The following is a 16721-nucleotide window of genomic DNA, read 5'->3' as shown; positions in this document are numbered from 1 at the left end:
TTTACAAATAACAACTTTGCAAAACATCTTCCTTTACAGAACCTCTCGGTAATGCTTTATTCCGTCAGGTAGGTAGAGAATTTCCCTGGGAAAGTTCTGCTACAGCTGCTGTCAAAATTATCATACCTATTTGAAATGTTTCTCAGAATCTATCTTCCCTCAAAAATGCTCCTAACAAGCTACCTAATCACAAATGAAAACAAAAAAGTTCCATTACTCAGGAGAAAGGAAATCTTTGGCAGGTAACTTGGCAAGTACTCAGTGATGGGTGCATCACTGTACCAAAAGCTGAATCAACAAATGGGATATGCTATATAGTACAAGGGACCATGAGAATTTCATCTCACATAACAGAACTGAACATCTGAAGGTTAAGAAAAAAAGGACAAAGCCAAATAAATTCAAAGTGAATTTCAGTTTCACAATTAAATCCACTGCACACTGCTGCATGCTTTCTGCTAGACTACTAAATAAATTCAACTGAAACTGTTAGATATCAATCAAATGCCATGAAAGACAGGAAATAAATCTTTTAGATACCATGGCATTAATATTAAAAAAATGCACAAACTCATACACTTCATTTATTCTTATACTTGCTACTGTGCATTGAAAGTGTGTATTTGTGCAAATAAGTACACAACCAATCCATCAAAACCAATACAATAAAAATTAATAATGATGTAGACAGCATTCACAGGTTTCCAGACTCTTGCTAATTACCGTGAAAGTTGTTCCATCACAGTTACATTCCACACTGTATAGCACATTAATCCTCATTTCAATGACATATGCAATTTATATGGCTGACTTGTGTCTCTGTATAAAAACAGATAAACTAAAGTAATGTATACTAAACATACTGTAGAAGCATAAACACCCTGGTAACATCACACCTATGCAGTTATATGTCTATATAAACTTAACTAATTATTAGGCAAAACCCAATATAGTATGATTAAAAATTTTTCAGGTTTTCAATCCATACTACTGTTGGATTGAAACCAAGCAAGTAAAAGTGCCACAAAGGATACCAATGTGTGTCAGTGACCATATTCCTTCAGAGTGCTGAGTCAGCACTTGTACTTCAGTACCATTCACCTGTGAATACATCTTAGGTTACAACTGACTTTTAGAATTGTAGTTAGTCTTGCTCGAACATAAGAAATTTTGGGAACCTTCTCAGCTAACATTTGAAAATTATACTTTAAGTCAAATCTTTTCTGCACATCCTCTACCAGCAAAATCCAAAAGGGTTTGTGTAGAGGACTGGGTGAGGTCACAACCAGCCTGATCTAAAATGGCCCTTCCAGTAAAGATCTTCCAGGCTACCTCTGCTTTATTACTCCATTCATTAAAAACCTAAGATCAGTTCAAGTTGTATTTTAATGGCTAATCCCAAGATAAAAATATTTAAATTACAAATGTCAGGTTATTGTTAAGATCTGACATTATGTTTTGAGGACTATCAGATTTCAGATTTTTTTCAAATGTTTCAGTACTGAAGATATCATACTATATCAAACAATTCTCTTCTTCCTCCAAGGCAATTGTTTCAAAACAATTGAATCAACTACATAGTTCACTTAGACAGACAAGTTCCCATACCTAAAAGATCAGTAATATAATACTGACATTATTCAATGATCAGCTGATATATTCAAACTCTTTTAGTATACAAGCTATTACTAGCACACACACAAGCTAGTTTCCATCCTATTCTTTCATAATCAACACAAAACTTTATTAACAGCTATTTTTCACATAAGAAACAGACTGTATTTATAATTTTCCTCTCTATATGAAAGTCACTGAAGCTTTACTTGTACAATATGCAAGTGAAAAAAATAACAAAACCTCCTTTCTACTGGAAACAACACACACTATGCAACAGCACTCAAAATAAAATCTGATCAAAATTTACAAGCAATACATCTTAACGGTTCAGCAAATGAGGCTCAGTGACAACAAAACACAATCAGAAATGCTCTAATACACAAATTGGCATTACTCAAAGGTTTATTTTCTGCCTGCTTGCCCTTGAGGTATTGTGTAAGATGATAGTAGCTCTAGTTTTTTGAGGGAACTCAGGAGCTCCTCTATACCCACCACCATCCAAACACAGTAACAGCTTGTTAACTTGCTCATGCAGCTTGTTCTTCATGCAGCTTTTCCTTCACCCATACCCACAATACCCTCTCAAAGCCACCACACCAAATGATCTTTCCAAACTCAGTCTCATCTCTGTGGCCTGTGAGAGTGTAAACCTGGCCTATGACATTTCAGAAGCAGGTGAGTAAAAGGGAATGATGAAAAAGTGTGTGCTTACTTGTCTTATCAACACAAAGCACAACCATGAACAACACCTGGACTGTGTTCTCCAGAGGCCTCTGAAATACCAGTGAACACTCTTTTTTAATTGAATCAGAAATGAAATTTTCTTAAAATGTTAGTATTCAAATAATATTTGAATGGTACTGAATAGTACAGATCTAGGATGCTGAATAATGAGACACGTCTGGCAATCCCTCCTGGTTAGAAAGACAGCAAAGGTGGTTTTTTTCACATTCTTTTCCTTCCAGGAACACACTTTCCAGCAGAGCTGAACATTCACAAATGCTACTGTGCAGACACAGCGCCCAGCTCTGACATGCAATTTCATTTTGGCCTAGAGAGTCTCCTCTTGTTTCACCAGACCAGCAGCAGAACAGCACCAGAGAGCTCAGAGCTTGTTTCTCAGACAACTCAATCTCCACAGGGATTTCAGATATGACAACTCTTGATTTGGAGAAAGGTAGATAAATCCAAGAGCTGTTGAGAATCTGCTAATGTGTGACAGAGAGAATTCAGAACAAAAGCAGCACTTGCGCTTGACAGCAGAGGAGTCGGCACTCTGTGTGCAGTCACAGCTTACAGCAGTGCCAGGGAATGCTTTGAGAAGGTACCAGAACTCAAGCACCCACCCTGGGAGCTTGGTGCCACAGTCCCTGGCACAGGTTTTGATCAAGGATAACCATCTTTATGTGAAACAACTCCCAAGTTCAGCCAGTGAGCTGCCACAGATCAGGGACTGCTCCCAGCAGGCAGTTGGGATATAGCCACCCTGCTTTGGAGCACAGGAGTTTAACAGCATGGAAATGGGCTGTTCCACTGCCAGCTGCAAAGCAGCCCAAGCACATCAGTTCAGCAGCACAGACCCACCTTTAGCTCAACAATGCTGTGGCCAAACAGTCCCCAGAAAACTCTGCAAGAGGTGTTCTCTCTATTCCCAAGCCACTTGTTTCATGCAGTGCTTGCTTTTGTCTTCTCCTCTGTGCTGTGTAGTTTTTGTACTGGGATAACTTCTTCCAAAATCCCATCACTGGGAAGGCTCCAAAGGCTCTGAATGGCAGAGTGCAACATTTGGAACATTGTCAAGCAGAATTAATACAAAGGTTTGCTTGCATGCAAACAGGAAATGTTTCAGTTCTCTAACTGCAAAATTCCAACTATTTTCTCTCAACCAAACACTCTGATAGATGAATGGCTTTACCTTCATACTTCAGTAGAAGAGCTGAAAGAAACTTCAACTTCATCCACAGCTACTGTCCACTGAGGAGATTGCCATTTCAGAAGAACCCTGTGATTTCAACATGCTTTGCTCAAGTCAAAGCCATTAAACACTCAATGAAGCAGATGGTGCCAAACCCCTGAAATACACCATGCATGTATACTGCACAGCTGTAGGTATATGAATACAGAAAAAAATTCCAAAAGGTTGGAAATAGTTAACATCTAGAAAACTAAGTCTGTGAAACACTTAAGTCTGTTAACACTGGATAACTGACACTAATCAATGCTCCAGAAAACATCCTTAGGAGAAGCAAGTTTGTTGTAACATCAAATGAAATCAGAAACACTTTTCCCTGAAAGTGATGGAAATAAAACAAAATGCAGAATACACAATTTCCAAGGAAGAGCTGATGAAACCCAAACTACAGAACACAAACTAGAAGTTAAAGGAGAACTTTAACTTAACTTCCCAGGAAACATGTGGGAATGCAATAAAACTGGCAATTATGGCTTTTTTCACAGTTTCTTATCCAGGGCTCAAATGGCATCCCCACTTGAGGTTTCCCAAATGGGGATGCCATTTCCCACAGGTTTCCCACCAGCCACAAGAAAGTAGTCTGCACTATTTTTAAAGTTGAGGAGGCGTAATACATGTATATATATATATATATACACACACACACACACACACACACATATATATATATATAACATATCTTCTTTCACCAGGAATATAAATCAAAACCCTTTAGAATGAAACAACACACACAAGCAGTTCTGTGTGAAAAGTCAAAAACTTGTCAGCTATATCAGGAGTATTTCCATTACTGGCAGACAGATGGAAGGGGTCAAGGCTGGAAAGGTGACACCCATCATCTCAAACCAGGGTCTGGTGGTCCAACCATATTTGACAATTATCAAAATAGTCTTCTACTGCAGATGTCTACAGAGGCCAAGGCAGGCCTTGCCCATATCCAAAACACCAGCTGCTAAAAACACTGGCTGTTGAAGTTTAGAGATATCAGTGTGACATTATCCATGTCCCAGGACACATAATCACAGGACAATGTCTTTTCAAAATTTAGAAATTACAAACAGAATATTCTTACCAGGATTTCCTTGTCTATTTTCACTTCTTAGTTCCTCCTTACACTTAAAACTGGGCCATCTGTTTTTCCATATGCTTAAAGGTTTTACAAGGACTTGGCCTATTGCAAGCCATTGAGACTTCAGCTTCCAAGACTTTCTCGTTACATCTTTTCAGCAATTCCCACACAGATACCTTTACACCTTCTGTAATGAAGCTCCTGAGCCCCAAAGGATTTCTGGGTCATCCTCTGTTCAACTAAAATACTTTGAAGAACAAAAGCAGCTTACCTCACACACTACCATTTTTGCAGCCTTGGGATTTAAGGAAACATCAGCAGGAAACAAACCTTTAAACAGCTCCATTGTAAAATATAAATATTTAATTGTTTATAGCATATTTATAGCAATATAAATATTTAATTGTTTTATATCTAAAAGGCAAGGGTCTACCACAATTATTTTCTTCTATTTGGTGAAGTCTGGGAAATGCTCTGCTGCTGAGGAGTGGCATCTGCTGGCAGACAAAGACTCCATAAAAATCAGATTCCCCAGTAAAACAAATAATATTAATTTTTTTTTTAAGACAAATCAGAGTTGACATTATTCACAAAGCAACTCTCACTTCCTTCTTGATAGGATGATGATGTTTTTCTCAACAGTGTAAATCCTTTCATTTACACTGATGGTACTGAACTGTCCATGAACCAGAATAACACTGCTAGTGCTACCAATGAAATTTCTTTTCATTCCTCAATCAGCAGCTGAACTGAAGAACAAAACACATGTCTGCTATTTAATTAAAACCCTCCACATCATGGATCTCTTAAATAAATTCTTAAAATGACTCACTGTAATAATGGATGTTAAATAGCTCACCAGGGTACTTCACTGTGAACAATAAACTGAATTTAAAAGGCCCAGAAAACAACAGAATATCATGATTTCCTGAACACCTTAAAAATAATTCTAAGCATAAAATCAAGTTTAAACTACTGTAAATAAAGTACATAAACAGAACAAGTAATTGAACATGAACCAAAATATCCTTAATTTTAGAGCAGCCTGCTTGCACCACTGCCAAAAGCTGACCTACACCTTCCACAAGGTTTTATTATTGGAAGTGTGGCAATCTGTAACTTTTTGGCTTAAAATATCATGGTGGATGACTGACATATGCCATATTCATTTTGAAAGAGGCAGAAAAAAGAGAAAGAGATCCAGTTTAAATGTTTCATTGGTGTTCAGGAATAAAAGCGGGAATAAACAATATTTTATACTTTATTTTTAAAGAAAACTTCTTACTCTAAACAGTACTGTGCAATATCAACATACCTTGTAACAGCATCTAAAATGTGATATTGCTAACAATAAAACTTTTTATTTGGTAGAAAAAACATTTGCACTTCAGCTATTACAGTACACTTCCAAAATACAATCATTTTAAAACTCAACAGATACATTATGACAAAAATAAAATTTTAAAAGAGTTTTGTATCTACACACTGAGGCTCCATCTGCTCTGGGCTTACTCTCCTGGGGACTCCCACAGCTGATCTGAATTTTATAATCAAAGAACTTGCCAAGTTGGAAGGGACCCACAAGGACCAGTCCAACTCCTGGCCCTGCCCAGCACCATCCACAAGAGTCACACCCTGTGCTGTTTACCAATGCAAATCCAAACCAGAAAGCACATCATGACAGTATTATGACAGCTGGAAAGTCCAGTAAAGATTTCTAATTGAAAAGCCTTCTCAACATTTGTAGCAGTAAGTTAACAATTCTCAATATATATTTCAATAAATAATTTAACAATAATTTAATCTGTAGGAATTTTAGTTTGTATTAGAAAATTCAGCAGCTTCTTTTTTCTAGCATAGGAACAAAGCTTCTCTAGCTAAGTATTTGCTGCCATCATGTGTACACTTTAAAAACTGCAAACTTGTGAACAACACTTTTGCTTCATCAGGTCAAAAATTAGCCATGAGATTACACATATGAGCATTACAGACTTCAGTCAGAAGGTGATGAAGTCTCGAGGATTCCTAATGTAATATGAATTCTTACCTCAATACAGACTGCCTATTATAATCCAAATTCTACAACAAAAACCACATGCTTTGGGCTATGCAATCATAAGAAGCAAGAAACTGGCTATAAATAAATGGTGTTTGATGGCCCACAAAAAAATAAACCAGTTTCTCTGGCTTATTCCAATAAGCCAGAGAAATAATAAGCAAAAAGTAAGCAAATATCAATACTTCCAACACTACCCATCACCTTCAGCCACGACATCTCCAAAGAAGCAATGGTGATGGGGACATAAACCCTTCCATCACATTTCTTCTGGTTCAGGAAGAAAAAAAAAAAGAAAAGAAAAAAAAGTGTTTCAGTGACCTAATGTTCATGTCCTCTAAATTACTGAATAGAATAGTTCAGCAAGAAGGAAAAAATACCATAAAGCTGCATAAAACTAGTTTATCAAGTTTACACCATTCAGTAATTCCCACAGAGAAAGGGAAGATGCATCTACATTGTGTCTCTTGTCAGCTAGTCTTGAAATATGAGTGCAAGATCAATTTAGAAGGTATTTTACAGATTTACCTAGTTACTGCAGTGAGGAAAAAAGTTCATCATGCTCTCTTTCATCTTAGACTGCTCCTCTCACTAACATCCCTGAAACAATAAAAAACAGGACATTACCAGGACTCAACCCCCCCACATTTCAATAAGCCTAAAATCCAACACTCAGTAACTATGCTTCTAGTAGGATTTGTAACTTGTTCATTAGAAATACCTCATTACTATATGTTACTTCTGGAAACAACCTTTAAAAGCTAGAAGTTCAAACATTTTATCATACACTATGATTAAATATATTTTCTAAATTATATCCTTCAAAAATACAGTTTGAAATCAGCAGCTTTGAGACACAGAAACAAAATATATTTCAGCAGAAATTTTCTGCTTGCTGGATTCCCAGGAGTGAGCTGCACAAAAAACAGGGTATCACCAAGAAGATGTATGGTTGTAAGTACAGCCAGCTTCAGCCTCAAAACAGCCAAAGCTCTCAGCATTACAAAAGACAGCTAAAGCAACATGAATGGTGATAAAGATGCCACTAAATACAAGATTATGAGGTCAAAATCTGAGGTTCAACTTCTTGCAAAAAACAATATTCAATTAAATTACTTTAATATCAGTGAACTGTGTAAAAAAACCCCTTTCATTCTTCAATGGGTGCACATCAGTATGCCTTAAGTTGATCTCTATATATAAAAAATCTGGGGCTTTAAAATCCTCCAATATGCATAACTCTATTTGTGCAACCTCACATTACACTGAAAGAAGAAGAAAAAAAACCAGTTTCTAAACAATTATTCTGATGTGCTCCAGATGCAATTTTAACTTGCAGAAAATATCAATTTTCTGTCTACACAGGACAGAAAGGCACATCTATACAGTATATGCAATTACAGCACTCATAATATTATTGCAGTAATTACAAAATATGGTACTTGACAGCACTTGTAGAAAGTTGGCAGTGTTTACAGTGTTGATAGTGGAAATGCACTGACAAGGCGGTAAAAAAACCTACCATGCTTACAAAACACTACATGCTGACAATATTCACACAAGTGCCAAACAAATGCTAGAAGGAAGGTGTCAATAAAACACAAACAAGCAGAAATCCTCATAACTTTGCAACTGCAATTCATACTCAGTTTGTTTGTCTGATCCATGTAATGTTTAAGATACTACATTATCTTAAAATCCAACAAAGTTCAGACCTTGATACCTTGTGTTGCAGAGCAGAATGAGTTAAAGGACATGAACAATACTCTTGAGTTGCTGAAGACTGAACAGCAAGAGCTGTGAGAAAAAGCTGTGAGAAAGAACTGCAGAAACTGAGAAAGATACATAAAGAAGGACCTGCAGAAACTGTGTCCCCCTCCCAAAGAACAGAACAGCGTGCTATGATAAGTAATTGTGCAAAAGAAAAAATATCCAATATGGCCTGCTATGTACTAAATCACACGTAGACTGAACAACTGGAAATTTTTATGCAGAAGCTAAAACAATTTAAATATCTGTGCCTTTTGTCAATAACATTCTTGCAGCATCACACTGCTTGGTCCATCTTTCAATCACTGTTAACCCTCATCTCAAAACATAACCTGGTAGGTTTTCTAAATTCTACTGCAAAATACTTTAAATACTAAAAATAGGGCTAAAACATTGGGGCAAAAGAATCAGAATACTCACCTGTTCCTGTTTCCTTTTTTTTTTCTCTTTTGTTTACACATAAGAGAAAGCAAGAAATTGAACAAAGCTCATACTTGCACAGATACAACTTGCAGAAAACCTTTTAAGCAACCCATTTGCTTTCAATAACCTGTGTCAAACCTGTTAAACTTTTTAAAATGGCTGTCACGGAGTAATGAAAAAGAGGAATCAGCCTAATTCACAGCAAATAAGATAAACATATTTGGATATCTGAATGCACAAAATAACAGACTGCTGGTCATTGCAGCTCTGACTTTAAAAAATCTGGAGGTCCTGAGAATTATGTGCTATTACATATATAATTTATACATAATAAAGGCTTTTGATTCCCTAAGTTTCACACATATACACAAGTACAATGGTATGTTAGGAACATGGCTATGCACATGCTGTCTCATATCGCTTGGACAGAACTTTATACCACCACTAGATGGAAACCTGAATTACCTTTTAAACTGACAATTCTGTAAATGCTCCATTACTGGTTCTGCTTCTACTGTGTCTGGCTCTTTTCTTATTTAGAAACCTATTCTCACACTGCCTGTCACTAACCTGTACTCATTAAGAAGGTGCAGGTCTCTGCTCATGGAGCAGACAGTCACAAAACTTCTACAGTATCTTCAACCCTGAGAAATGTGGCCTCTCAGTGCTATTCAATGTAAGGAGTAAACTGTTAATAGTCATTAGAGATGCATCCCACTTCTACAGCAATTTAAACTTCTCAATCTAAGTTGTAACTAATAAAATTGCTACATACTGCCAAGAAATTTCAGTTCAGGGAGTCAATTCATGCCACATCTTAAATACCCAAGGCACGCTATGAAACTATCTGAAATTTATAAACCTATTTGCACATCATGTATTTATACTTGCATTGTACCTGAGGTGACTGGCACAAGCAAGTGACTGACATTACTGTTGGATGTCACCCCTATGACTTGGATATGATTTCCCGCTGTGTCAAAACAGTTGTAAATAAAAACTTCAACTAGCAGACAAGCAGTTATCAAAAGAGCCATCTGACTAGTTACATGCAATCATAGATATGATAGCATACTGATAATGGGCATAGTAACATGACAGAAGCATTGAGAATGCTGATGCTACCATTTATAAAATTTTGAAAATACAGTAAAGGTCTAAAACCAGCATGTACACAGGGGGGGGAAATAAACAAAACAACCAACCCAGCAAGAAATCACCGGTCTCAGCAGCGGCCAGATGAACCTGAAGGACAATGATGCTGGTTTCCAGGTGAGAAGTTAACAAATTCCCCTTCCTGCAAAGGGTGTGCATCATGCACAAGGCAGTGGGTATCCACCAGGCTACCCCAAGCCTCACCACTTCAGAAAGCTCCCAGACTAAGTTCTCTGGGGAAGAGAAGCAGACAGCAGCTCCTGCTTCTAAGCCCAAAACTGAAAGAGCACTGAAAGGATGGAAGTGATGGCGTAATATGAAAGAGTTTCATTTGTATGAAACTTCACAACAGAGATTCATAACAAATGTCAACCTTTGAAATTGCACATAAATACTAATTCAGGACACTCACCAAATCATGGGTGCACCCAGGCAAAATTTCCTCAGAGGTAGACTTCAAATCCTACAACCAAGCAGGCCATCAGGAACACCAAGTCAGAGCAGCAGCCTGTTTCCTGCAGCCATTCATGCCCTAATCCCAAATGCTCTTCAGTTTATCAGCCACAACTCCCTGGCTCTCAGAAAAGTGCAAAATTCCTTCCTACCTTTTCAGAAATATAAAAGAAAATAGAGGAAATTGACTCCAATTTAGTTCTTACAGATTAATAACTAGTGAACATCCTAAGTGGAGGATAAAAACATAGGACTCAGTAGGAATTTACTCTTAATAAGAAGGTTTTCATCCAGATAGCCATAAAAATCACTAAAAGCAAATTCCGATGTATCCAGTAATGTTAAAATGAAATATTACTCTAAAATCCTATTTCACAACTTTAATAAAAGTAATAAAATGGCAGAAAACCTAAAGACATATTTTACTTCCAAAAAAATGTATTTCTTTGTCAGGCAAAGAAAACATCTCTTATATAATGTACTTCACTAAAACTGAGAGCAGAATTCAGAATGCCAGCAGCTGTTTTATACTTATACTACCTATGTTGTTTGCTGAAAGACAGCACAAAGGGCAACCCACACACCCCATTCCCATTTCAGTCTGACTCCAGTACTGGCCACAATTTCCTCTTCCACCCTCTTTGACTATTTGCTCTTCAAATTCTCCATTCAACATTTCAACATATTTTTGAGTGCTAGTAGTTCAAAAATAAACCAAGAAGGGGAGGGAAGATTATACTTGCCCAGAAAATTAAGAAGCAAAAAGTTCTGGAAGTGTATCCGCTCATGAGCAGAAAAAGACATATCAGAACAATTATATTCTCTGAGATATGACAGCACCCCACAATCATCCCAGCAAAGTAAATGCTGCAAGTGACGCAGGCAACTGAAAATAAATTTGATGAATGACCATTATTTGTATTGCATCAAATGCACTGATTCAAAAATTTAGTCATTCCTGAGAGGCTACGTGACAGTTCACTTGAAAGCTTGTAAAAAGATTTTCAGGGTCAAGAGTGGCCAAAGAATTTCAAAGGCAATTTGTTCAATCTATTAAATTGAGAACATTTAATAATAATAATTAATTTAATAATTCCGCAGAATGATTCTGCTTGTCTTAGAGACAGTCCAGGCCCTCTCATCTACAGGGTCAGGCTTTTTTAAAAAGCCAAGTACAAAATGGTCATTTTCAAAATTAATGCTTAAATGCGAAACAAATTGTTACTGAAATTATTTAGCTGAATATTGTACCTATTGCAATCTGAAATGAAGTAATCAATACTATCTTAATATTACTTACCTTATGTAAGCATAACCTATCATCAGCTACCATGATTTAGAAGACTGCTGAACTAATTGACTTATCATACCTGTCAACATTAATTCAATATCATTCCAAGATAATAATCAGTATCAATCTAATTATATCAGCAGTCTCCTGTAAATGAGTACCAATTATTTTAATTAAAATATTAAATATTTAGAAAATAGATAGAACATATATTAATAATTTATATACTTAATTTGAATCTACCTGAACAAGCATAATTCCTGAACAACAAAGCTAGTTTCTTTGTATCCCCCTTTAATATTTTCCAGCAGGTTTCTAGACACAAACTAGCAATACCAATGACAGGAAAACCACAATATTTATATTCTTCTACTTTTACATAAGCACATATGAACTTGCAGTCTACTATTGGTCATACCCATTTAAAAACTCCTCCAAGAATATTCAGTGGATAGTTTTCCTATTTTATTAATGCAAATAGGTCAGCTTAGGTTTCCTACAAAACTTCATTAGCCATCTACATAGTTGGCTCTAACATTAAATCCCTCAATTCCTGTGCATTCTAAACAAGATGAGGTCCCTTCTCATCTCTTTTACAGGGTAACAACATGAACCACTCCCATTCTACAGCAATATAATCTCAGAGCTTTTTACTTCTTGTTTCCACTCCTTTTATTTTTAAAGCTGATCTTAGAAATCTCCCTACAGGTTTTCCACTGTGTTTCATAAGAAATAAAGGAAATTTATTCCAGTTGTGAGACACAATCACAGAATCATTCAGACTGCAAAAGACCTCTAAGGTCATGGAGTCCAACCTTTGATCAAACACAACTTGTCAACTAAAACACGGCACTAAGTGCCATGTCCAGTCATCTCCTGAACACTTCCAGAGACAGTGACTCCACCACCTGCCTGGGCAGTCTGTTCTTAGCAACCATTTTTGCTAAGAAATTCCTCCTGATATCCAACCTGAAGCTCCCCATGGCACAACCTGAGGCTATGTTCTCTCACCATGGCACTAGCTGCCTGGGACAAGATGCTGACTCCCACCTGGCTACAAACTTGAATTAATATGCCCAGCTCCCCTGAATCAACATAATTTAAACAGCAAGGGAGGCAGGGGCATCATGTGAGGCAACCATAATGTGATTGAAATGCCAGGCCTGTTTTCTAAATGTTCAGCTAATATGAATCAAATTGGAGGGCAACAAAGCACACCATGCGCTATGAACTAGTATATTCAGGCACACCCAGAAGGTCTGACTACCCAAAGAGAGCCTGAAGAGTTCTAGCAATAGTCAAGTTGTTTCGTGTTAAAATACGACATCCATGGAAATTTTCATTCAAAAAGCATTTCAGATGACTTATTAAGATTACACTTCATATTGAAATCCTCATTGAAAGTCAAGAAACATCACTGCAATCATCATATCCATAATCTTTACCCTCTGATAAATATACATCAAGATATATTACTTTAACATAAAATTAAGAATACTAATTCTCTGTCACATGAGACATCATGCCACTCTGTACCAAATGCCCTGCCCTGCATTCAACAGAATGCATGAGGAAAGAACATTTCCAGATGGAAGCTGAATATTGACAACAGCAAAGTGCATACAGCAAGGTATATGCTTAGCCTAATGAACAAGCAAATTGGGAAGAAAAAAGTTGGAAATGCAACATGCCATAATACTGTTATCAGAGCTGTAAGCACGCATTTTTCAAAAAAAAAAGAAACTTAACAGGAAATTTAAACAACCACTTTGTATTAATGTTGTAGTGATCTGTTTAGGTGGATTTTTTGTTTGGTTTGATTGGTTTTTGTTTCGTTTAATAAAATTAGAGGCAAGAACTACAGTTATGGTTCATGTACATGAACAGCAGCATTATCTCAGCTTCCCTCAAGGCTAACTGGTGACTCTCAGACAAGCACCTAAGCACTTCACAGCTATGCTGGTGTGTCCTGCAAGACCTGCCCAGGAAGGGTGCAAAAAATAAAACACAAGAGACACAAGTGGTGCACAGTACAACTGCTCACCACCTGCTGACTGATGCGCTACCCATGCCTGAGCAGCGATCAACCCTCATGGCCAACTTCCCTCAGCTTATAGATTGAACATACTACAGGTTGTATGGTATGGAATATCTACTTGGCCACTTTGGGTCAGCTGTCCTGGCCATTCTCCCTCCCAGCTTCTTGTGCATCTCCTTACTGGCAGAGCATGGGCATCTGAAAAATACTTGATTTAGAATAAGCGCCCTTAAGAACAGCTACAACAGTGCATTACCAACATTATTGTCATACTAAATGCAAAACACAGCACTGAACAAGCTACTACAAAGAAAATTATCTTAGCCAAACCAGGCCAGAGGACTGACTCCAGCATGAATTAATTAGTATGTAATTAGGGCCCAGAGTTACCTAATCCCAGTTTGCCCACAGTCCACTTTCCTCAATCCCCTCATTCAAGTCTTCATGGGGCTGGAAACCACAGCATAACATATGATGCAAAGCAAGTCTCACAGGCCAAAAATGTGAAAGTCTGACTTAAATTTCACACTCAAAATAAATTATTCTTTGTGTGAGAAAAAGACCCCAGAACAAAACAAAAATTAAAGATGAGAAGAGACATGTTAACTACGTGCTAATATCTCCCAGCATCTTGTTAGAAGACAGACATATTTGCAAAGTTCTTTATATTCACACACTCAAAACAGTTATTAAATTAGTTTCCTTTCCTTGAACATATCATAGCTAATAGCACTAAATGTCAGGTTTCAAAATTCAACTCGTTACTCGTAGTCTAATTTTTGACACCATTTTCCCTATAATCTACCTTTAAAACATTTCAGAACTGAGAAACATTTTCACTATTTGTACACTTCACTTTAAAAATGGCTAAAGATATTTCAATGTAAACATTTCCTTCCTTTTCTAAAACTATTTTAAGGAAGATTTTAGCACTGGAAATAGTAACCTGTAACTTGTCTCTTTAGCTCATGTTAAAACTGAAAGCAGTGATGCGGAAACATTTCAGCAGTATTAAGCAAACGGCAATTGAAAATTACAATAGCATCAGGCATTTGAGAGGTTGATACAAATTTCTCTGATTTGAGGATCTATCAGTTGGCAAGAGGCAATTAAAATACACTTATTCCTTTCCTCTGTAGGGAACGCCAGGCAGTCTTCTCCCTTCTTATTCCTGATGCCTCAGTTACTTTAAGCCATAAGATTTCAGATACTGCAGGTAGAAGGGATGGGGCAGTTCTCCCCCACTGCCCTTCTTCTGGTAATCTGGGAGGCAGTGGATGCTACCTTTGCTAACCACCTTCCACTGCAAAGCAGAACAGAGTCTCCTTCCACAGAAAGGAAAACAGTTTTGAGATTCAAAAGTACTACCAAGCCAGTAGTTCAAGGAGCATGAAAATTAATGGGAAGCTTGTCTATACATCTGTCTCTTGCAGCTGTGTTCATGCTTCAACTGAAGCTTCTCCTCTGTGAAGTGCCTACACATTTGCCATGTGGACTTCTTGGTGACCTATTAATATGCTGATACCTACTGGGGTCCAGGCATGTGGGGAAAGGGTCTCCTTCCTCTGCTGCTTGTGAAACTTGTTACAGCCTCGTCACTTGGGAGTGATCTGCTTTGCTCTCCTTGGTGACACCAGGCAGGAAGTTAAGCAGAGAAGCAATGTTCACATAAGACTTATTTCCTTAGGAAACACTGAAAAAATGTTACTCCAAAATCAAATGCAAGTCCACAGGGAAGCTATTTGCACCTATACCTAGCTAATTATAATTATACAATTAGTTATGTATGTAGTTATAAATATTTATATATACTTATACAATGCATTATTATAGATCATACAGATAATTATACGTATACTTTTATTTATATATTTATACATAGCTAATTATATAACTGAGGTCACTCTGTTACAGCTACCTGTGTGTGCTCACACATATTCGAGGCAAGGCACTGAGAACCATAAAAGATAACCTGCCTAGAGACATGGAGTCACAAGGCATTCTGCAGCTCCGCAAGGAGCTCGCCCTTCACGGGAGCATGCCCGAGCAGAGACAGAATCAGCTGGGCTGGAAAAGACCTCTGAGATCACCGAGCCCAACACCCGAGCAGCTGCGACCGCCCGGCGCCCCTGACCTTGCCGGGGCCTGCCCTGCGCCCCGCCGGGCCCCGCCGCGTCCCTGCCCCGCGGGGCGGCGGCCACTTGCCTCCCATTCCCGCAGGAAGCGCTGGGCCTCGGCGGGCCCGGCCGCCCTGTGCCTCCGGAACTCCTCCTTCACGTAGCGGTCGCCCAGGTCGCGCAGGGCGGGCGGCAGAGCGCGGTGCAGCTGCAGGATGCGGCGGTACAGGCGCCGCGCTCCGCCCGCCATGGCGGCCCTGGGGCGGCCCGAGGGGCCGGGCCCGGCCGGGCCGCGCCTCCCCCGCCGCGGCCGAAGCAGCGCCCAGCGCCCCGTGTGGGGCGGCGCTGCCCGCGAACGCGGAGCCTGCGTTTCGCTGGTGGCGTTTAGAGCGATATCCCGCAATGGGGTTGCAAATAGTACCTGTAAGAATGCATGGAGGATGTTGTTTCACAAAGACGGGTGCGGGTGGCAGAGATCACGATATATAGATAGATAAAGAAATCAGTTCATTTTTGGCTCCAGGTTCACCACCAGAAGAATGAAAGATGCACTTTATACCAGATTAGAATGTGGAACAAATTAATTAGGCCACTAAGCCCAAGCTTCATACGCTTAAATTTTATTTACTTGCATTTTCACCATAAGACGAGAGGAGTCAGAGCAGGAAACCTTACTGCTCCTGTTGGACTTTGTGCCACCGCGTTGTCGCTACCGAGAGCTCTCCAGCGTTCCCCTACCTCCCACTGACAGCTCAAACTC

The 16721-nt window shown here is 38.5% G+C and overlaps 1 protein-coding gene across 3 annotated transcripts in view; it reads right to left on the bottom strand.

Moving 5' to 3' along the window:
• Window positions 1-16228, bottom strand: part of SDHAF3 (succinate dehydrogenase complex assembly factor 3) — a 29474-nt gene extending 13246 nt beyond the window's left edge. The window contains exon 1 of one of the 3 annotated variants that reach the window (XR_004060516.1): window positions 15374-15469. Coding sequence is in view for 1 of the 3 variants with exons in the window: in XM_030943279.1 (XP_030799139.1) it covers window positions 16050-16211 (162 nt within the window). In the remaining 2 variants the exon portion in view is untranslated. Of the gene's footprint in view, window positions 1-3201; window positions 3376-15373; window positions 15470-16049 lie in introns of those variants that run through there. The other 2 variants (XR_004060517.1, XM_030943279.1) reach the window with 2 other exon arrangements.
• Between the last annotated feature and the right edge of the window lie 493 nt (window positions 16229-16721).

Source organism: Camarhynchus parvulus, chromosome 2 (genome assembly GCF_901933205.1).
Source record: "Camarhynchus parvulus chromosome 2, STF_HiC, whole genome shotgun sequence".
NCBI lineage: Eukaryota > Metazoa > Chordata > Aves > Passeriformes > Thraupidae > Camarhynchus > Camarhynchus parvulus.
Note: the sequence above shows the minus strand (reverse complement) of the source record. Positions and strands in the feature narration are given on the sequence as shown.